Source organism: Oncorhynchus keta, chromosome 12, assembly GCF_023373465.1.
Source record: "Oncorhynchus keta strain PuntledgeMale-10-30-2019 chromosome 12, Oket_V2, whole genome shotgun sequence".
Taxonomy (NCBI): domain Eukaryota; kingdom Metazoa; phylum Chordata; class Actinopteri; order Salmoniformes; family Salmonidae; genus Oncorhynchus; species Oncorhynchus keta.
The window spans coordinates 272,678-289,709 of NC_068432.1; the positions used below are offsets into that span (position 1 = coordinate 272,678).

Sequence of the window (17,032 nt, forward strand, 5' to 3'; positions counted from 1 at the left end):
GGACCACCCATACGTAGAATGTATGCACACATGACTGTAAGTCGCTTTGGATAAAAGCGTCAGCTAAATGGCATATATTATTATTATTATAAACCAAATACTTTTCAACTTTTACTCAAATAAGTAGTATTTTATTGGTGTCACACGGAGCGGAACAGGTGAACCCAAGAACAGACTCATTTGAGAAGACTAGGATGAGGTAACCAAGGTATTTATTGAAACACGGGGGGAAGATTGAGTGCAGGCCAGGTGAAGCTCAGGCGGGTTGTTGGAAACCAGGTGCGGAGGCTGAGGCTGGAGCGAGAGGTGTGGGGACAGGGTAAGCAGGTCTGGAGGGGAATCCAAGGGAGCGTAGATTGGGGAATCCAGGACAGAGTAGCAGGACTGATCAGAAGTCTGACTGGAGACAGGGACCAGAGTCAGATCGCGCAGAACTGTAGCGGAGAGGAAAACAGCGTCAGGCAAGGGAAAACAGGCACAACAGGAACATACTAGAACCATGGACTGACTGGGCAGAGATTACGTTCTGGCAGTGTGGAAGTGGCAGGACTGAGTATTTGTACATGTTTTGATTATGGAACAGGTTGCAGCTGGTGGAGGATCTGCTCTCAACCCTGATTGTCTATTATTTAAACTGTTTTTATCAAAGGGAGGCCGAATTCTAGTTGACTTTCCTTGCATTCAATGCTATGGGCGGTAACAATGTCATACTCTTTATAACCAGATTGCATCAAATAGATGGCCTACACATACAGAGAGAGATGGGCACTGTTTCGCTCGCTTAGATGCTTTTTCCGGCGAGATACATCCAGCCTCTTGCGAATTGAAGGAGCATTATGAAAACACAGATAGACAAAATATCAATTGTTTTTTGGGGAAACCTGGCTTTCCTTGGCATCCATGAGTACACGCCACTGTCTATCAGGCCTTTTGTAGAGAAATCAATGAAATATCCCTCCTTCCACCACATTACGCATTCCCTTTACGCTAAACTCAGTAGGGGCTGATTCTAAGGGCAGCAGAATTAATTAATGCATGTACTTGTCAGGTCCCAGGAATACAAAATGTTTAAGGCCATTGAAAAGAACATCCTGGAAAATACAAAAACCAAACTATTTCCTCAAATCAACTTGAGAATTAATATTTTATTTGTTCTGTCTGTTATCTCGCTATGGAATACAACTGTTGATATTAAACTTTATATTAGCATCTTGCTGGTGGACAACCTGACAGATTTGTTTTTAAAAACTTGCTTTGATAATATATTTTGGTTAAAGAAAAAATTGTACTTGACAAAACTCTTTGACAACTGGTGCTCCTATGAATCTACCACCGCAGGCAAAAGTGAAGTGTTCTGCAGATCTGAATGGATGAATCTATTACTGGAGATGAACATGGTTGGTTTGTGGAGAAAAACAAAAGGGTTAGGCTCAAAAGAGCCTGTTCCAATGTACACATGATCCAGAGGTAGCCTGCTCAGACCTATGACGCTCATTAGCCTTACTATTACATTTACCTCTGTCTGGAGATCAGACACTAGGTTTCAGAGAGACCAATGTCGCTGCTTTGTCCCTGACTACTCACATTTAGACTGAAATTGCCTGCCGAGTATAAACCATTGAAATATTGATCGGCTGATTTGGTTGAGCCAATCTTGTGCAGCAGTTCTGTGGAAAGTGGTCAATGTATTTCTTGTACTAAAATACTTGAATCTATCTAATTATATAAACTCATTGTAAGTACATTTGCCTTTTGTTTGGTTTAAGTATGTCCACTTGTTTCCGTGCTTCAACAGTACGTCATAAGGAGACCATCTGACTTTGTAAGTTTACAGAAATATATTACACTGAACAAAAATATAAACGCAACATGTAAGGTGTTGGTCCCATGTTTCATGAGCTGAAAAAAAAATCCAAGAAATGTTCCATCCGCACAAAACGCTTATTTCTCTAAAAGGTTGTGCACAAATTTGTTTAACTCCCTGTTTGTGAACGTTTCTCATTTGCCAAGGTAATCCATCCACCTGACAGGTGTGGCATATCAAGAAGCTGATTAAACAGCATGATCATTACACAGATGCACCTTGTGCTGGAGAAAAAAAAGGCCACTTTAAAATGTACAGTTTTGTCACATAACACAATGCCACAGATGCTCAAGTTTTGAGGGAGTGTGCAATTGGCATGCTGACTGCAGGAATGTCCACCAGAGCTGTTGCCAGGGAATGTAATGTTAATTTCTATGCCATAAGCTGCCTCCAATGTCGTTTTAGAGAATTTGTCAGTACGTCCAATCGGACTCACAATTGCAGACCATGTGTAACCATGCTAGCCCAGGACCTCCACATCCGGATTCTACACCTATGGGATCATCTGAGTGGGGGTAGGGAGGGAGCTGAGGATAATTTTTGTTCTATAATAAAGCCCTTTTGTGAGGAAAAACTCATTCTGATTGATTGACTGAATTCATTAGAATTTTAAAAAATCTTTTAAAAAATGTATTTGTCACATAAGTTCTACACAACAGGTCTACACAACCTTACAGTGAAATGCTTACTTACAAGCACTTAACCAACAATACAGTTCAATAAATAGAGTTAAGAAAATAATTTACTAAATAAACTAAAGTAAAGAATAAAATAAAATAAAAAGAAACACAATAAAATAACAATACCGAGGCTGTATACAGGTGTACCGGTACCGAGTCAATGTGCAGGGGCACAGGTTAGTTTACAGTACTGTAGCATATTACATTTAAAGAGCAATCTTTAAATGTTTCTTGAATTTCTTTGCTATTGGATGAATTGGTTGTTACAACAAAGGAATTGAGAAGATATCATTATGTTGTGTTTTGCTGATTAAACCAATGTTCTCATGGTATTGTATTTTGGATCAATGGCTGTGGGGTGAAAGATGTCTCCAAACTAAATGAATGCACAATTAAAGGTTTTGAATATAAGACATGCTGCATTACAAGTGTTATATGATTCAATACCTTTACACCACAGCACAATAGTTATTTGAATTATTGTTTTCCTTTAACACTATAAAACACAGCAAGCTACTAGAAAAGTGGTTTACTAGGTTTACGGTATAGCACATTTTCAAACAAAAAACAGCATTACCCTTTTTTTCAGAATGGAAGTGTTATAAATTGCACAGTAGATCAGTCCTGCTTTTGGCCTCAGAGCAATATTGCCCTTAGAGAATAAGACTAATTGGAAGAGGAAGTTGGTGGAAGTCATCCTCCTCATCAATTATGAGGATACAGCGCCCCCTCTAATCCCTCATCAACATGTGGCCATAACCTCAAATCACACAGCCACCTCCTAATTCACATATTTTACTGTACTTGACTGAACCAACAGTATATAAGGCTATTAGTTACAGAATGCATCAATACGGCAGATGTATGGTAGTACTAATTGTACACTACCAGGAAGGATATCAGCGGTCCATTTTAGTGGCATGATAAGTGGAATTATCAGAAGAAAAGTCACAAGTACACAACTCTGTAATAAAACGAGAAAAAAAAACAAGGAGAACAAACAGAATCGTCTTGGACAAATTATTGAATTAGCCAATGAGATATAGAGCGAGAGAGAGGGAGATGGGAAGAGACAAAAATAAGAGCAAAAAGGCTAGGCCTTTATTTCTTATTTTGTTACCCAGGAATGTAATCAGGTTAGTGAACTTCTTATGGGTCAAATGACGCTGAGAAAGTAGTTTTGTAACCGGACGGTCAACAAATAAAATAAAGCTTGTGTAGTAATGTGTACTTCTGACGGTTACAACCTCTACGAAGGAAGTGTGAAACATTGTTATGGTATTAAACACACTGTTCCTCTGTCCAGATCAAACTCTGACTCATCATCTGCTCCTTTGGTCTTCTTCATTAGGTTACACTGCTAATACAGATCAATTTCAAGATAATCTAGTCAAGTTCTGTGTGGTACTTCAATATGGTGTGTTTTGTGCGTGCTTGTTGTATGTGCGTGCCTGTGTACTGTATTGTGTGTATGATGTGCGTGTACTTAGGTGTGTAATTGTGATTCATCTTCATGAACGTCATTGTTTACTGCCCGTCTCTATGTGATGGCCACTCAGGAAGTGACCTTCGTTCGAGCCCCATAGCCGCTGACTCAGGGTTTCTGTGATGCTTACTGCTGAACCAAGATAAAAGCGAAAAGTGAAGGGAATGACAAGAGCAGATCAGGGAGATATCTACTGGGTCTGCTCCAGGGCTTTGTCCCTTTAATCCTCTCTTCTGCAGTGTCATCCTCAACACAATGACATAACCACATCATTAAGTCCACACTGCCTTTATCTCGACCTCACCGTTTTTCAAAGAGTTGAAAAAGACACGGGTGCATCAGAGTTCTCCCTCACTAACTTTTAATTCAATAAATGGGGTGCATCAGTGGCTTCGCTAAAAGAGGTTCTCGGTCTCAGTAGTCTCACTGCAATTGAAGAATGAGTACACCTGACTCGTGCTCACACAGCATGTGCAGTGTGCAACCACTGCAGTGCTGCCTAAACATCCCCCTTCTAGACCATGTTTCCCCTGTGAAGAGAGCGTCTCGTCTCACAGTCTGACAAAGAGAAATGGTCAAGAGCAATCATTCCGTTCAATGTTTCTGGTTAATGGTCACAATAGGTTGGAAGTCCCCTCTTTTCCTGCAACAAAATTGAGTGGCTCAAGAGATCAAGGATAATAGTATTTCGCACCAGACTCATAGGCTCTCTTTTCTCAGCAGCACTGCTGTTGACAGCAACTACCTCTACACCAACACAAACATGACCTCCCGTTTGGTGCCCTTGCTATTCAGTGCCCCCAAAGAACCTGTAGACCAGGGGTAGGTAACTAGATTCAGCTGCTAGATGATTTTTGTTGAAGTAGATGGTCGGGGGGGCCGTAACATAATATAATAATTTGTACACTGCAAATTGAGACATGATCTCGTCTCTTTTATTATTTGTGAGAATACTTAGCAACAGATTTTTTTTTTTAACCAAAAACTGCTTCGGACTGTAGGGTCGCTAACCCTAAAATAATTGCTTGGCATACAATTTCAATGTACATAATAGAGGGAGGACGTTCACATGGCAGCCCCAATGTGAATTGACATACAGTGGTTGGCGTAAAATACACCTGGGCAGCAGACATTTACGCAGCATCATGCTGCACACAAGAGTGTTCTACACAGAACCATTCTGTACACAGTGTGTTCTACGCAGTTCTACACAGCATCATTCTGCAGGCAGTGTGTTCTACACAGCACCATTCTGTACACAGTAGCTGTGTTTGAATACCCATACTAACATACTGTATAGTACATACTACATACTATTAGTTCATTTTAGTATAATGTAAACGAACGGTCTCCTTTCAGTTGAGAGTACTAGCGCTTCGCCTGTCTACCGGAAGTTGATGCTGTTGCTATGCAACTTCTTGCTAGCTTGTTAGCATAGCTAACAAGTTACTAGCTTGACATCTTACAATGTCTATTGAGAACGTACAAAGACTATACTACTTAGCTAAGCCAAGAATGACTTGAATAATCAAGTCAATAAACATTGGGTAGTTAGTTAGATAGCATATAGTTAATATACTGGCGAGTTCAATATATTAATAGCCAACCAACGTTAGGACGGTAGCTAGCTAACATAACGGCGGTACATACAAGCAACTGCTGTAATGATATGCTATGCTGTGCATAAGGCTAGCGAAGCTAACAAATTGTCAGACAGCATAACGTGTAACTTAATTTATTTGAAAAGTCAATACTTTATTACATTGCTTAACATTTTTTTCAACATTTGTCATAATTAGTTGAAGCAAATGAATTTGTATCTGCTCTCGTTGGACTTTGGCTGCATATTCTCCATCATTTATTTCAAATCTGAAAATGTTGTTAAGCCACAGTCATTTGCTGAAGAATTTCATTATAGGCCCCAAAAGCACGGATATATTGTCCACTGCTTGTATACTTAGTATTTGGGTAAATGTAGTAGGACATAAGGCAACTTTTGGCATACTAACTATATCCATAATATGACTCATAATCATAGTACATACTCAATTTACATTACAAATAGTATGGTTAGTGGGTTAGCATGAGTATTCGAACACAGCTAGTGTGTTCTACACAGCACCATGCTGTACAGTGTCATGGTTCCACCTGTCACCAGAGGACGGCTGACACCGTCCTAGAGACATTAACGACACTCAGGTGTGTCCTATTTACTCATTATGATTTCCCTGTTGAAAGAGGTGTGTTTTCTGTTGTCCTTTGCTGAAGCTTGAATTGTTTACCGTATGCGGTTGTTTCCTGAGTGAGTTTGAGACTTAGTGTTTGTGGGGGGTTTCTTCTTCTAGTGTACTGTGATCCTGCGGCTACTGTTTATCAGTGAAGTATTATGTTTATCCTTAACCCTGATTCCTCGTCTGGTCTTTAATCTGCACCTGGGTCCAACCTCACCACGTCACACACAGTGTGGTCTACACTGTGCACATCGTGAAACTATGAGACATGAGATGAATAAGGCACTAGAGGGACATTTACTGTTTGCAACTGATTGTAACTCTCTCAATTCCAGTGCAGTTAGACATAAACTTTCATGACTCATCTGAAACCCCCTCTTAAATTCTTTCTCAGAACAGGGACCAGGTCCTACTGCTTTTCAGTGACTAGGAAAACAGTTGTTCCGTAACAACAGATCTATTCATAGCTAATATACTGAGTCGCTCAGTCTTCATTTGGAATGTGGAACAGCATACGTACCGAAGGTGTAGAGCTAGAGCATTCAGCAAGGCAAGCAACCCATGTAAAAAAAAAAAAACTTCTCTAGGTCTGCTCTCTTATTTAAATCATCAAATGGAACGTCTGGACTTACCGGAAAAAGTAGATCAGCCACATTAGACAATGGCCATGAACAGTGTCTCAACTATCTGTGGGATATGTCACACACACGATCTTCAGAGAAGATCACTCAGATGAAAAGCACAAGCCAAACATTTATACCTGACATTTCTTTATATCCTATTCCCACTCCTCCGTGTGTGATCAAATTACAACTCTGCCGTCAAGTGGGAGATAGATTTTGTTCCTGGATAAGTGTCTAAACAAACTGCAGGTTAAAGATATATAAACCACAGAGTTATCATGGGAAATCATCCTTTCACAACGACACTATGAAAGACAGTTATTATGGCGTTGCTGTGTTATACTTGTAGGGATGGAGATAAACAAAGAAAATGTAGTAAATCAGCCATTCCAAGATCCCTCTAATACACATTGTTTCACAGTAATGTTGATTTCTGAAGCATTGGCCTGTTGCCGTGGATATAAAAGACAGTCTCACTACTCCCCCTGGTGGGTGAATGCTGAAATCCCTAGCAAGGTTTGTGGGCGATGGTAGAGAAGTGCTGTGGTATTCGAGGTTGATTGGCACACACAGTCTGTTTAAAGCCATCTGTGATACATTCAGTTAAAAAAAGGAAGCGGTGCCAGACTGTGAGACAAAACTGATTGTCTGTCTTGTTTCGATGAACACAACGACAATGCGGTCTACACTTCATACCCTTCTCACAGTCTCTCTGTTGGCATGTAAGTCCTGCCTGTCTTAATCTCTGTAAACCATGAACCTCAGTCAGGTAAAACGAATCAATCCGAAAAAATTTTAAGGAAATGTCTAACGCACTCTTCTGTTTGTCCGAGACTGGCGCACTATTGAGGTCCCACTAACGTGTCCGCGATTGTGTTTCTGTTGCCTGCAGTGTGTGATGGCGTCATGGAGACAGTGGTTGGTGTTGCAGGTAGGACGGTATCTCTGACCTGCAGGTATGACACCGCTACCCTGGGTCTGACAGAGGTGTGCTGGGGGAGAGGAGCACAGCCGTCTCTCTTCGGCTGTGAGAACACAGTCATTGCTACTAATGGAGTAGAGGTAACCTACAGGAGGTCCTACAGACACAGGTTACCAGGGAAGCTTCAGAGTGGAGATGTCTCTCTAATTATCTACAACGTCAGAGAGGGAGACTCTGGGTTCTACCACTGCCGTGTGGCGCTATCAGGACTGTTCAACGACCTGACGCACACCGTTCATTTAATTGTTGGACAAGGTGAGAATATAAAACTGTTATCATGAATACAAAGGTTAAGGCTGGGAATTGTCAGGGACCTCACAATGATACACTACATGGCCATGGGTATGTGGACAACTGTTCGTCGAACATCTCATTCCTAAATCATGAGCATTAATATGGAGCTGGTCCCCACTTTGCTGCTATAACAGCCTCTACTCTTCTTGGGAAAGCTTTCCACTAGATGTTGGAACATTGCTGCGGGGACTTGCTTCCATTCAGCCATAAGAGCATTAGTGAGGTTGGGCACAGATGTTGGGCAATTAGGCCTGGCTCAGAGTTGGCGTTCCAATTAATTCCAAAGGTATTCGATGGGGTTGAGGTCAGGGCTCTGTGCAGGTCAGTCAAGTTCTTCCACAATTTGACAAACCATTTCTGTATGGACCTCTCTTTGTGCACGGGGGCATTGTCATGCTGAAACAAGAAACGGCCTTCCCCAAACTGTTGCCTCAAAGGTGGAAGCACCGAATTGTCTAAAATGTCATTGTATACTGTAGCATTCAGATTTCCCTTCACTGGAACTAAGGGGCCTAACAGAAACCATAAAAAACAGCCCCAGACCATTATTCCTCCTCCACCAAACTTTACAGTTGGCACTATGCATTCAGGCAGGTAGCGTTCTCCTGGCATCCACCAAACCCAGATCGTCCGTCGGGCTGCCAGATGGTGAAGCGTGACTTATCACTCCAGAGAACACGTTTCCACTGCTCCAAAGTCCAATGGAATCAAGCTTTACACCACTCTAGCCGACGCTTGACATTGCGCATGGTGATCTTAGGCTTGTGTGTGGCTGCTCGGCCATGGAAACCCAATTCATAAAGCTCCCGACTAACAGCTATTGTGCTGATGTTGCTTCCAGTTTGGAACTCGGGTGGTGAGTGATGCAAACGAGGACAGACAATTCAGCACTCAGCGGTGCCATTTGGGGAGGTTGTGCGGCCTACCACTTTGCGGCTGAGTCGTTGTTGCTCCTAGACGCTTCCATTCAAAATAACAGCACTCTAGCAGGGTATTAATTTGACAAACTGACTTGTCGGAAAGGTGGCATCCTATGACAGTGCCACGTTGAAAGTCACTGAGCTCTTAATTACGGGCCATTCTATTGCCAATGTTTGTCCATGGAGATTGCATGGTTGTGTGCTCGATTCTATACCCCTGTCAGCAATGAGTGTGGCTGAAGTAGCCGAATCCACTAATTTGAAGGGGTGTCCATATACTTTTGACCATGTAGTGTATTTAGTTGCCAATATGATATGAATTCAGATTCTCACGATTCTATATGTATAATGATTCGTTACTGTGATTTTATTGAGATTTGATGTTCTAAACATATTGCTCAACACAGAGAGCATTTGGAAAGTATTCAGACCTCTTGATTTTTTCCACATTTTGTTACGTTACAGCCTTATTCTAAAATGGATTAAATAGTTTTTTCCCCTCATCAATCTACACACAATACCCCATAATGACAAAGCAGAATTTTTTTCAAATATATTAAAAATAAAAAAGTATTCAGACCCTTTACTCAGTACTTTGTTGAAGCACCTTTGGCAGCGCTTACAGCCTCGATTCTTCTTGGATATGACGCTACAAGCCTTGCACACCAGTATTTGGTGAGTTGCTCCCATTTTTCTCTGCAGATCTTCTCAAGCTCTGTCAGGTTGGATGGGGAGCGTCGCTGCAGAACTATTATCAGGTCTCTCCAGAGATGTTCAATCGGGTTCAAGTCCGGGCTCGAGCTGGGCCACTCAAGGACATTCAGAGACTTGTACCGAAGCCACTCCTGCTTTGTCCTGGCTGTGTGCTTAGGGTCGTTGTCCTGTTGGAAGTTGAACCTTCGCCTCAGTCTGACGTCCAGAGCGCTCTGTAGCAGGTTTTCATCAAGGATCTCTCTGTGCTTTGGTCTGTTAATCTTTCCCTCGATCCTGACTAGTCTCCCAGTTCCTGCCACTGAAAAACATTCCCACAGCATGATGTTGCCACCACGATGCTTCACAGTAGGCATGGTGCAAGGTTTCCTCTAGATGTGCCGCTCAGCATTCAGGCCAAAGAGTTCAATCTTGGTTTCATCAGACCAGAGAATCTTGCAAGTTCTTTGAAGAGTATTGGTGGTTCCAAACTTCTTCCATTTAAGGCTGTGTAAGAGCTATTTGACCAAGAAGGAGAGTGATGGAGTGCTGCATCAGATGACCTGGCCGCCACAATCACCCAACCTTTTGTTATATTTAAAAAAAAATGTATTTCACCTTTATTTAACCAGGTATGCCAGTTGAGAACAAGTTCTCATTTACAACTGCGACCTGGCCAAGATAAAGCAAAGCAGTGCGACAAAAACAACAACACATAAACAAACATACAGTCAATAACACAATATAAAAATCTATGTACAGTATGTGCAAATGTAGAAGAGTAGTGTGGTAAGACAATAAATAGGCCATAGAGGCGAAATAATTACAATTTAGCATTATCACTGGAGTGATAGATGTGCAGATGATGATGTGCAAGTAGAGATACTGGGGAGCAGAAGAGCAAGAAGATAAATAACAGTATGGGGATGAGGTAGTTCAGTGTGCTATTTACAGATGGGCTGTGTACAGGTACAGTGATCGGTAAGCTGCTCTGACAGCTGATGCTTAAAGTTAGAGAGGGACTCCAGCTTCAGTGATTTTTGCAATTCTTTCCAGTCATTGGCAGTAGAGAACTGGAAGGAAAGGCGGCCAAAGTAAATGTTGGCTTTGGGGATGACAAGTGAATTATACCTGCTGGAGCTTGTGCTATTGGTGGGTGTTGCTATGGTGACCAGTGAGCTGAGATAAGGCGGGGCTTTACCTAGCAAAAATGTATAGATGACCTGGAGCCAGTGGGTTTGGCGACTAATATGTAGTGAGGGCCAGCCAACGAGAGCATACAGGTTGCAGTAGTGGGTAGTATATGGGGCTTTGGTGACAAAATGGATGGCACTATGATAGGCTACACCCAGTTTGCTTAGTAGAGTGTTGGAGGCTATTTTGTAAATGACATTGCCGAAATCAAGGATCGGTAGAATAGTCAGTTTTACGATGGTATGTTTAACAGCATGAGGGAAGGAGGCTTTGTTGCAAAATAGGAAGCTGATTCTAGATCTAATTTTGGATTGGAGATGCTTAATGTGAGTCTGGAAGGAGAGTTGACAACAATCTAACCAAACACCTAGGTATTTGTAGTTGTCCACATATTCTAAGTCAGAACCGTCCAGAGTAGTGATGCTAGTCGGGCGGTCGGGTGCGGGCAACAATCGGTTGAAGAGCATGCATTTTAAAAAAAGAAAATTGGTAAATATAACCATATACATCAATGTGATATGACTAAATAGTTAATCAGGGTGATTTTTCCACAAATAGATGGTAGCAAGATCTTATCTAGTTTTGCTAACTTTATATAAATATTATTGGAGTGAGAGTTTCTTTCTTTTGAGATTCGTATACCGAGTATGTCCACATCTCCGTCAGACCATTTAATTGATAAACGACATGGTAATGTAAAATTATAACTGGCTATACTTATTTCACCACTTACCATAATGAGACACAACTTTCTATTTATTAAAATATATGTTTGTAAACGTACCATCAAAAAGTAACATGATGATTGAGTGTCTATATACTGTAGCTGTACCATGATATTTGCATTGCTACTAAGTAAACCTCCAATTGGTCCCAACTATTCCACCCTCTAAAAGCCCTCCTCATCCCGAGTTGGGTTGTCATCCCAATGCCCGGCAGACAACCCCCGACCCCCCGTTTCCCATAGCCCTGAAGAGACTGGGATCCATCCTTCGAAAAGAGCACACAGTGCCATTTACAGAACAGCAGTAGATCAACTGCCAAATCTATTTCCAACACCCTTACCTCGATTTGTATTATATATAGCCATCAATATATATATATAAGAATCCAGTTTCTTATTTTACATAATTAGCTATTAATATTTGTAGTAATGTAGGCAATTTATGAAATGGATTTTACCTCACCAGTCTCGCCATTATCAAAATTACATTATTACAAGCAATTATTACATTAGCAAACAATTGTTGTTAATCATCCTCTATTGTCCCTAACATCTTTTACTCCTTTGTGGGATACACACATACACATACACCCACACACACACTCATTCATACACACTCAACCCTTTCCCCCCACACAACCATAGGCTTACATTCTCAACAGTTGCACCATCCCAGAGCCCAACTCAAGAAAGGTCTTGATTTACAAATGCATTTACAGTTGCAGCCGTATGAGAAGATGATGGAGGTCAAATGTACACCTTTTCCCTGAAACACCCACAACACGGTTCCCCGTATTGACCATATTCCCAAGCATCTCCATGCAGTCAGACTTTTGATATTGTGCCTCTAGGGCCACAATAATATACCCCCTCTCTGAATGTCCGAGTGTGACCCCCTCCCCATGGGTTACTGCAGCTAGTGTTGCCAGCACTGCCACTGCATGGGTGGGGGCACCCCACCGGAATCCCCACCGGCTAGGTACAAGGTCGTCAAGGTTCTCATTAGCAGCTTTGAGAATGTCCTTGTATAGTATGCTCTCCCTTTAGGGGGCTTTGGCTTTGCAGGACCAACCCTACCAAGCAGGCTCAGAATCTTGAGGGGGCAGTGCTGCTCTTGGTCTCTGACCGCATTCTGGCTGCATACAGACCGCTTACAGCAGGCCCATAAAACAGTTAGGGACTTCTCCTGAGTATCTGGGTCATTCAGGTGGGTGTCCAGTGTATAGGGTTGTGGACCGTTCCATCAATATAGGATCATAAATTAATTAATGAAATATAATTGATTTGAAAAACGTTGTTCCCCATGATAGGACAATAAATAAGTATGTATAATTCATTATAAAAAGTTTATCCAGCATCTGAACAACATTGAAAGCTCTCTCACACCCCTGCTCACAGCAGTACATTGGTTCTGGCATATGCAACCATTTCAGACACTGTAAGGACATCAGGGTTTGGGGAGTGTACTAAAGCAGTGAATAAAACAAACTTAGGGAGGAGGCTTCTAATGTTAACATTTATGAAACCAAGGCAAGGCGTCAGAGCCTGTTGAAACCACCTCGGACGGTTATGTCGGCAGACCAGTCGTGATAGATCTGCGGGGCGCCGTGTCGGCAGTAAAGGGTCCAGGCCTTTTGTAGCCCAATAATTGGACCTCTTTGGCTAGCCGGGAGATGGGCCTAGCTCCAGGCTAGCTCCAGGCTAACTGCTTCTTGCTTTGGTGCAGAGATGTTAGCCAGGAATAGCCACTCGGATAGTAGCTAGCTAACTGAGATTATACAGTGTAAAGACTGGCATGAATTGACCTGGTTGAGGCTGGCTTATGTCCTAGTTAACGGTGGGGACCGCTAGAAGTGGCTAATTGACTACTAGCTATCAGCTAGTTAGCTGGCTAAATTCTGTTCAGGGTTCCGGTTCTAAAGTATAAAAATAGCAGCTCTGTACCACATTGGGTGAGGTGAGTTGCAGGAGAGTATATTCAGTTCGTAGAAGGAAAGTGAGATTAAAGTATATACATAAGAAATGTAAATATATACGAAGAAAACAATATAAACACGTTACAGGACGGGACAAGACAAATACACGTCTGACTGCTACGCCATCTTGGTGTAGATACACACATCTGACTGCTACGACATCTTGGTGTAGATACACACGTCTGACTGCTACGCCATCTTGGTGTAGATACACACGTCTGACTGCTACGACATCTTGGTGTAGATACACACGTCTGACTGCTACGACATCTTGGTGTAGACACACACGTCTGACTGCTACGACATCTTGGTGTAGATACACACGTCTGACTGCTACGACATCTTGGTGTAGATACACACGTCTGACTGCTACGACATCTTGGTGTAGATACACACGTCTGACTGCTACGACATCTTGGTGTAGATACACACGTCTGACTGCTACGACATCTTGGTGTAGACACACACGTCTGACTGCTACGACATCTTGGTGTAGATACACACGTCTGACTGCTACGACATCTTGGTGTAGATACACACGTCTGACTGCTACGACATCTTGGTGTAGATACACACGTCTGACTGCTACGACATCTTGGTGTAGATACACACGTCTGACTGCTACGACATCTTGGTGTAGACACACACGTCTGACTGCTACGACATCTTGGTGTAGACACACACGTCTGACTGCTACGACATCTTGGTGTAGACACACACGTCTGACTGCTACGACATCTTGGTGTAGACACACACGTCTGACTGCTACGCCATCTTGGTGTAGACACACACGTCTGACTGCTACGACATCTTGGTGTAGACACACACGTCTGACTGCTACGACATCTTGGTGTAGACACACACGTCTGACTGCTACGACATCTTGGTGTAGACACACACGTCTGACTGCTATGCCATCTCTGTTCCTCTGGTGATGTAAAAGTTAACCAATGCCCTGCAGCCCCCTTTGACCTCAACCCAATTGAGATGTTTGGGATGAGTTGGACTGCAGAGTAAAGGATAAGCAGCCAACAAGTGCTCAGCATATGTGAGAACTCTTTCAAGATTGTTGGAAAAGCATTCCAGGTGAAGCTGGTTGTGAGAATACCAAGAGTGTGCAAGGCAAAGGGTGGCTACTTTGAAGAATCTCAAATATAAAATATATTTTGATTTGTTTATCACTTTTTTGGTTACTACATTATTCCATATATGCTATTTCATAGGTTGTATGTATTCACTATTATTCTGCAATGTAGAAATTAGTCAAAATAAAGAAAAACATTTGAATGAGTAGGTGTGCCCAAACTTTTGACTGGTACTGTAACAACAATATACCGATATGTAGCTGTATTGATTTTCCTCCCCATCACAAATAGTGTGACTTCATGAATGATTATTCTGTTGCAATAAGGGCCATGGCAACTACGCAAAATGTGCACTTTTTCCAGAAACAACAAGTCTATAAAAACCATAGTTATAATTTTGAAACCGTCTGTAATATCACCTCATTTAATGTTTTTAAATAGAAATCAAAGTTGTTGTTTTCTACTCCTGTAGCACCTGTCGTACCAACTGTCATCCCAACAGTACCAGCCCAACTCCTGCCCATCACAGACACACCTGGGTCCTCTGTTATACCAGACAATAACAAACAAGGTATGTTTTGTCTGTCACTGTCTTTAACGTAACCCCGTGTTTCTCCTTATAGTTTGAGGTTTCCTTCAATGTGTTAGGCTATATGTTTATAAAAAAAAAAAATATCCCATAAAATCTATGCATTCATTTCTAGCACCTTTTGTCACAACTGCCCCAGCAGTGTTGTGTTTTTAAACAGAAATATATGTTGTTTGTTTTTTTACTCCTTTAGCACCACTCATCCCAACTGTCATCCCAACTATTGTCCCAACCGCGACAGAAGAACAACCACTGCCCATCACAGAAACATCTGGGTCCCCTTTCACACCAGAGAAGAGCAGAGAAGGTATCTGACATCAACACCAACACTGAATATGTTTGATAAACCTGTATTGCACATAAAGATAGATCAGAAAAAGTAATTGATACTACAGTTAGTCAAGGTTTGAGATGTCGGCATATTTTTTCTTACTAGGTGAGCAAGGTCATGATATCCTTTATGACTGCACTACAGGCCCAATAATAGGTCTTGTCAAGGGAATTAAGGTACAGTGCTACTGGATATGAAGCAAATTATATCCAAAATGTCCCTAAGCTACATACAACCAGAATATTGTACATAAAAACCTAAATGCCTTATGAGCTATAATGTAGCAAAATGCTAATCTTATGCAAATACTTCAACATTTCTGTTTCAACTTTGTCTTCAATCACTGTGCCTGAAGCAAAACTATGACTGTAACCCACAGCAGAAAATGGCATCTCCATCTCTGGATAGCTACATAGGACACACTGTCCGAGTGGGAGCCATCGCCTTCATCCCTGGTCTGATCCTAGCAGTTCTTCTTCGTGAGTGGTGGAGCAGTCACAGCAATTACATTTCTTTCATCAATGATGACATGAATATAATACTTTTCTTGTTCTATCAGGGCATTAGCTTAATCAATGTGTTGCAACGGTCTGTTCTTGATCCTATTGTACCAATTCTTTGTTCAGGGGCTAATCATGTTAGAGAAGAATTTAGCTGCTTAAACAGTTTGCCTCTCAAAGTGGATGTGAAAGTGGTGACTCCCGTTATTTCTGCATAGTGTGCATTAAAAGTCTGTCTGGCTCCTCCCCCCTGCATCTAGGTCTCAGACGGTCCAGAAATAGCCGAGTCAGAGGAGAACCTGCCAGTTCCCCTAGTGTCAGCAGCAGGAACCCTAGAGCGGAAATACCCCTCAGTCACCACGATACAGATGCCTGGATCTATGATGCTCCTACAGATGTGTAGACTCATCAAAATACATGATCATGTGTACTATTTCACACAATAATTAATTCAAGTATTGAGAGAACTAAAACAATTTAGCGTAGGCATACTCAGTTCTTCAGTTTTTCAACACGTTGTGTGTGACATTGCCAATGTAGAACCACTCATAAGAGGTTACTAACACTGAGTTGCACCCACCCCACCTACTATTATACCCTGTTTAAAGGCACTTACATTTTTTTCGTCTTGCCCATTCACCCTCTGAATGACACACATACATAAATCCATGTTTCAAGGCTTAAGAATGATCTTTCAACCCATCTCCTCCCCTGCATATACACTGATTGAAGTGGACAAAGTGCCACCAATGAGGGATTATTGCTTTCAGCTCGATTCACCTGGTCAGTCTATGTTATGGAAAGAGCAGGAATTGTTTCTGTTTTGTATACTCCGGCTATGTTATCTAGCCATGTTTTTGTGT

The 17,032-nt window shown here is 41.8% G+C and overlaps 1 protein-coding gene across 3 annotated transcripts; it reads left to right on the forward strand.

Moving 5' to 3' along the window:
* The first annotated feature begins 7,387 nt into the window (after window positions 1–7,387).
* Window positions 7,388–17,013, forward strand: havcr2 (hepatitis A virus cellular receptor 2). Of its 3 annotated transcripts, none has more exons than XM_035755346.2 (7): window positions 7,388–7,606; window positions 7,777–8,121; window positions 15,222–15,320; window positions 15,532–15,645; window positions 15,775–15,845; window positions 16,049–16,148; window positions 16,430–17,013. In XM_035755346.2, the coding sequence occupies exons 1-7, from the start codon at window positions 7,546–7,548 to the stop codon at window positions 16,570–16,572; spliced, it is 933 nt and encodes a 310-aa protein (XP_035611239.1). In that variant the 5' UTR covers window positions 7,388–7,545; the 3' UTR covers window positions 16,573–17,013. The 3 variants fall into 3 exon arrangements, with proteins under 3 accessions (XP_035611239.1, XP_035611240.1, XP_035611241.1); XM_035755347.2 differs by having other exon boundaries at window positions 16,052–16,148; XM_035755348.2 differs by having other exon boundaries at window positions 7,605–7,653.
* Window positions 17,014–17,032: the final 19 nt, after the last annotated feature.

Excerpts from the sequence above, each read along its gene's own strand:
- havcr2 (XM_035755346.2), top strand. The coding sequence starts at position 7,546 with ATGAACACAACGACAATGCGGTCTACACTTCATACCCTTCTCACAGTC. Across the intron at positions 7,607-7,776 it reads CACAGTCTCTCTGTTGGCAT|TGTGTGATGGCGTCATGGAG; the intron begins GTAAGTCCTGCC and ends TGTTGCCTGCAG. Across the intron at positions 16,149-16,429 it reads GATCCTAGCAGTTCTTCTTC|GTCTCAGACGGTCCAGAAAT; the intron begins GTGAGTGGTGGA and ends CCCTGCATCTAG.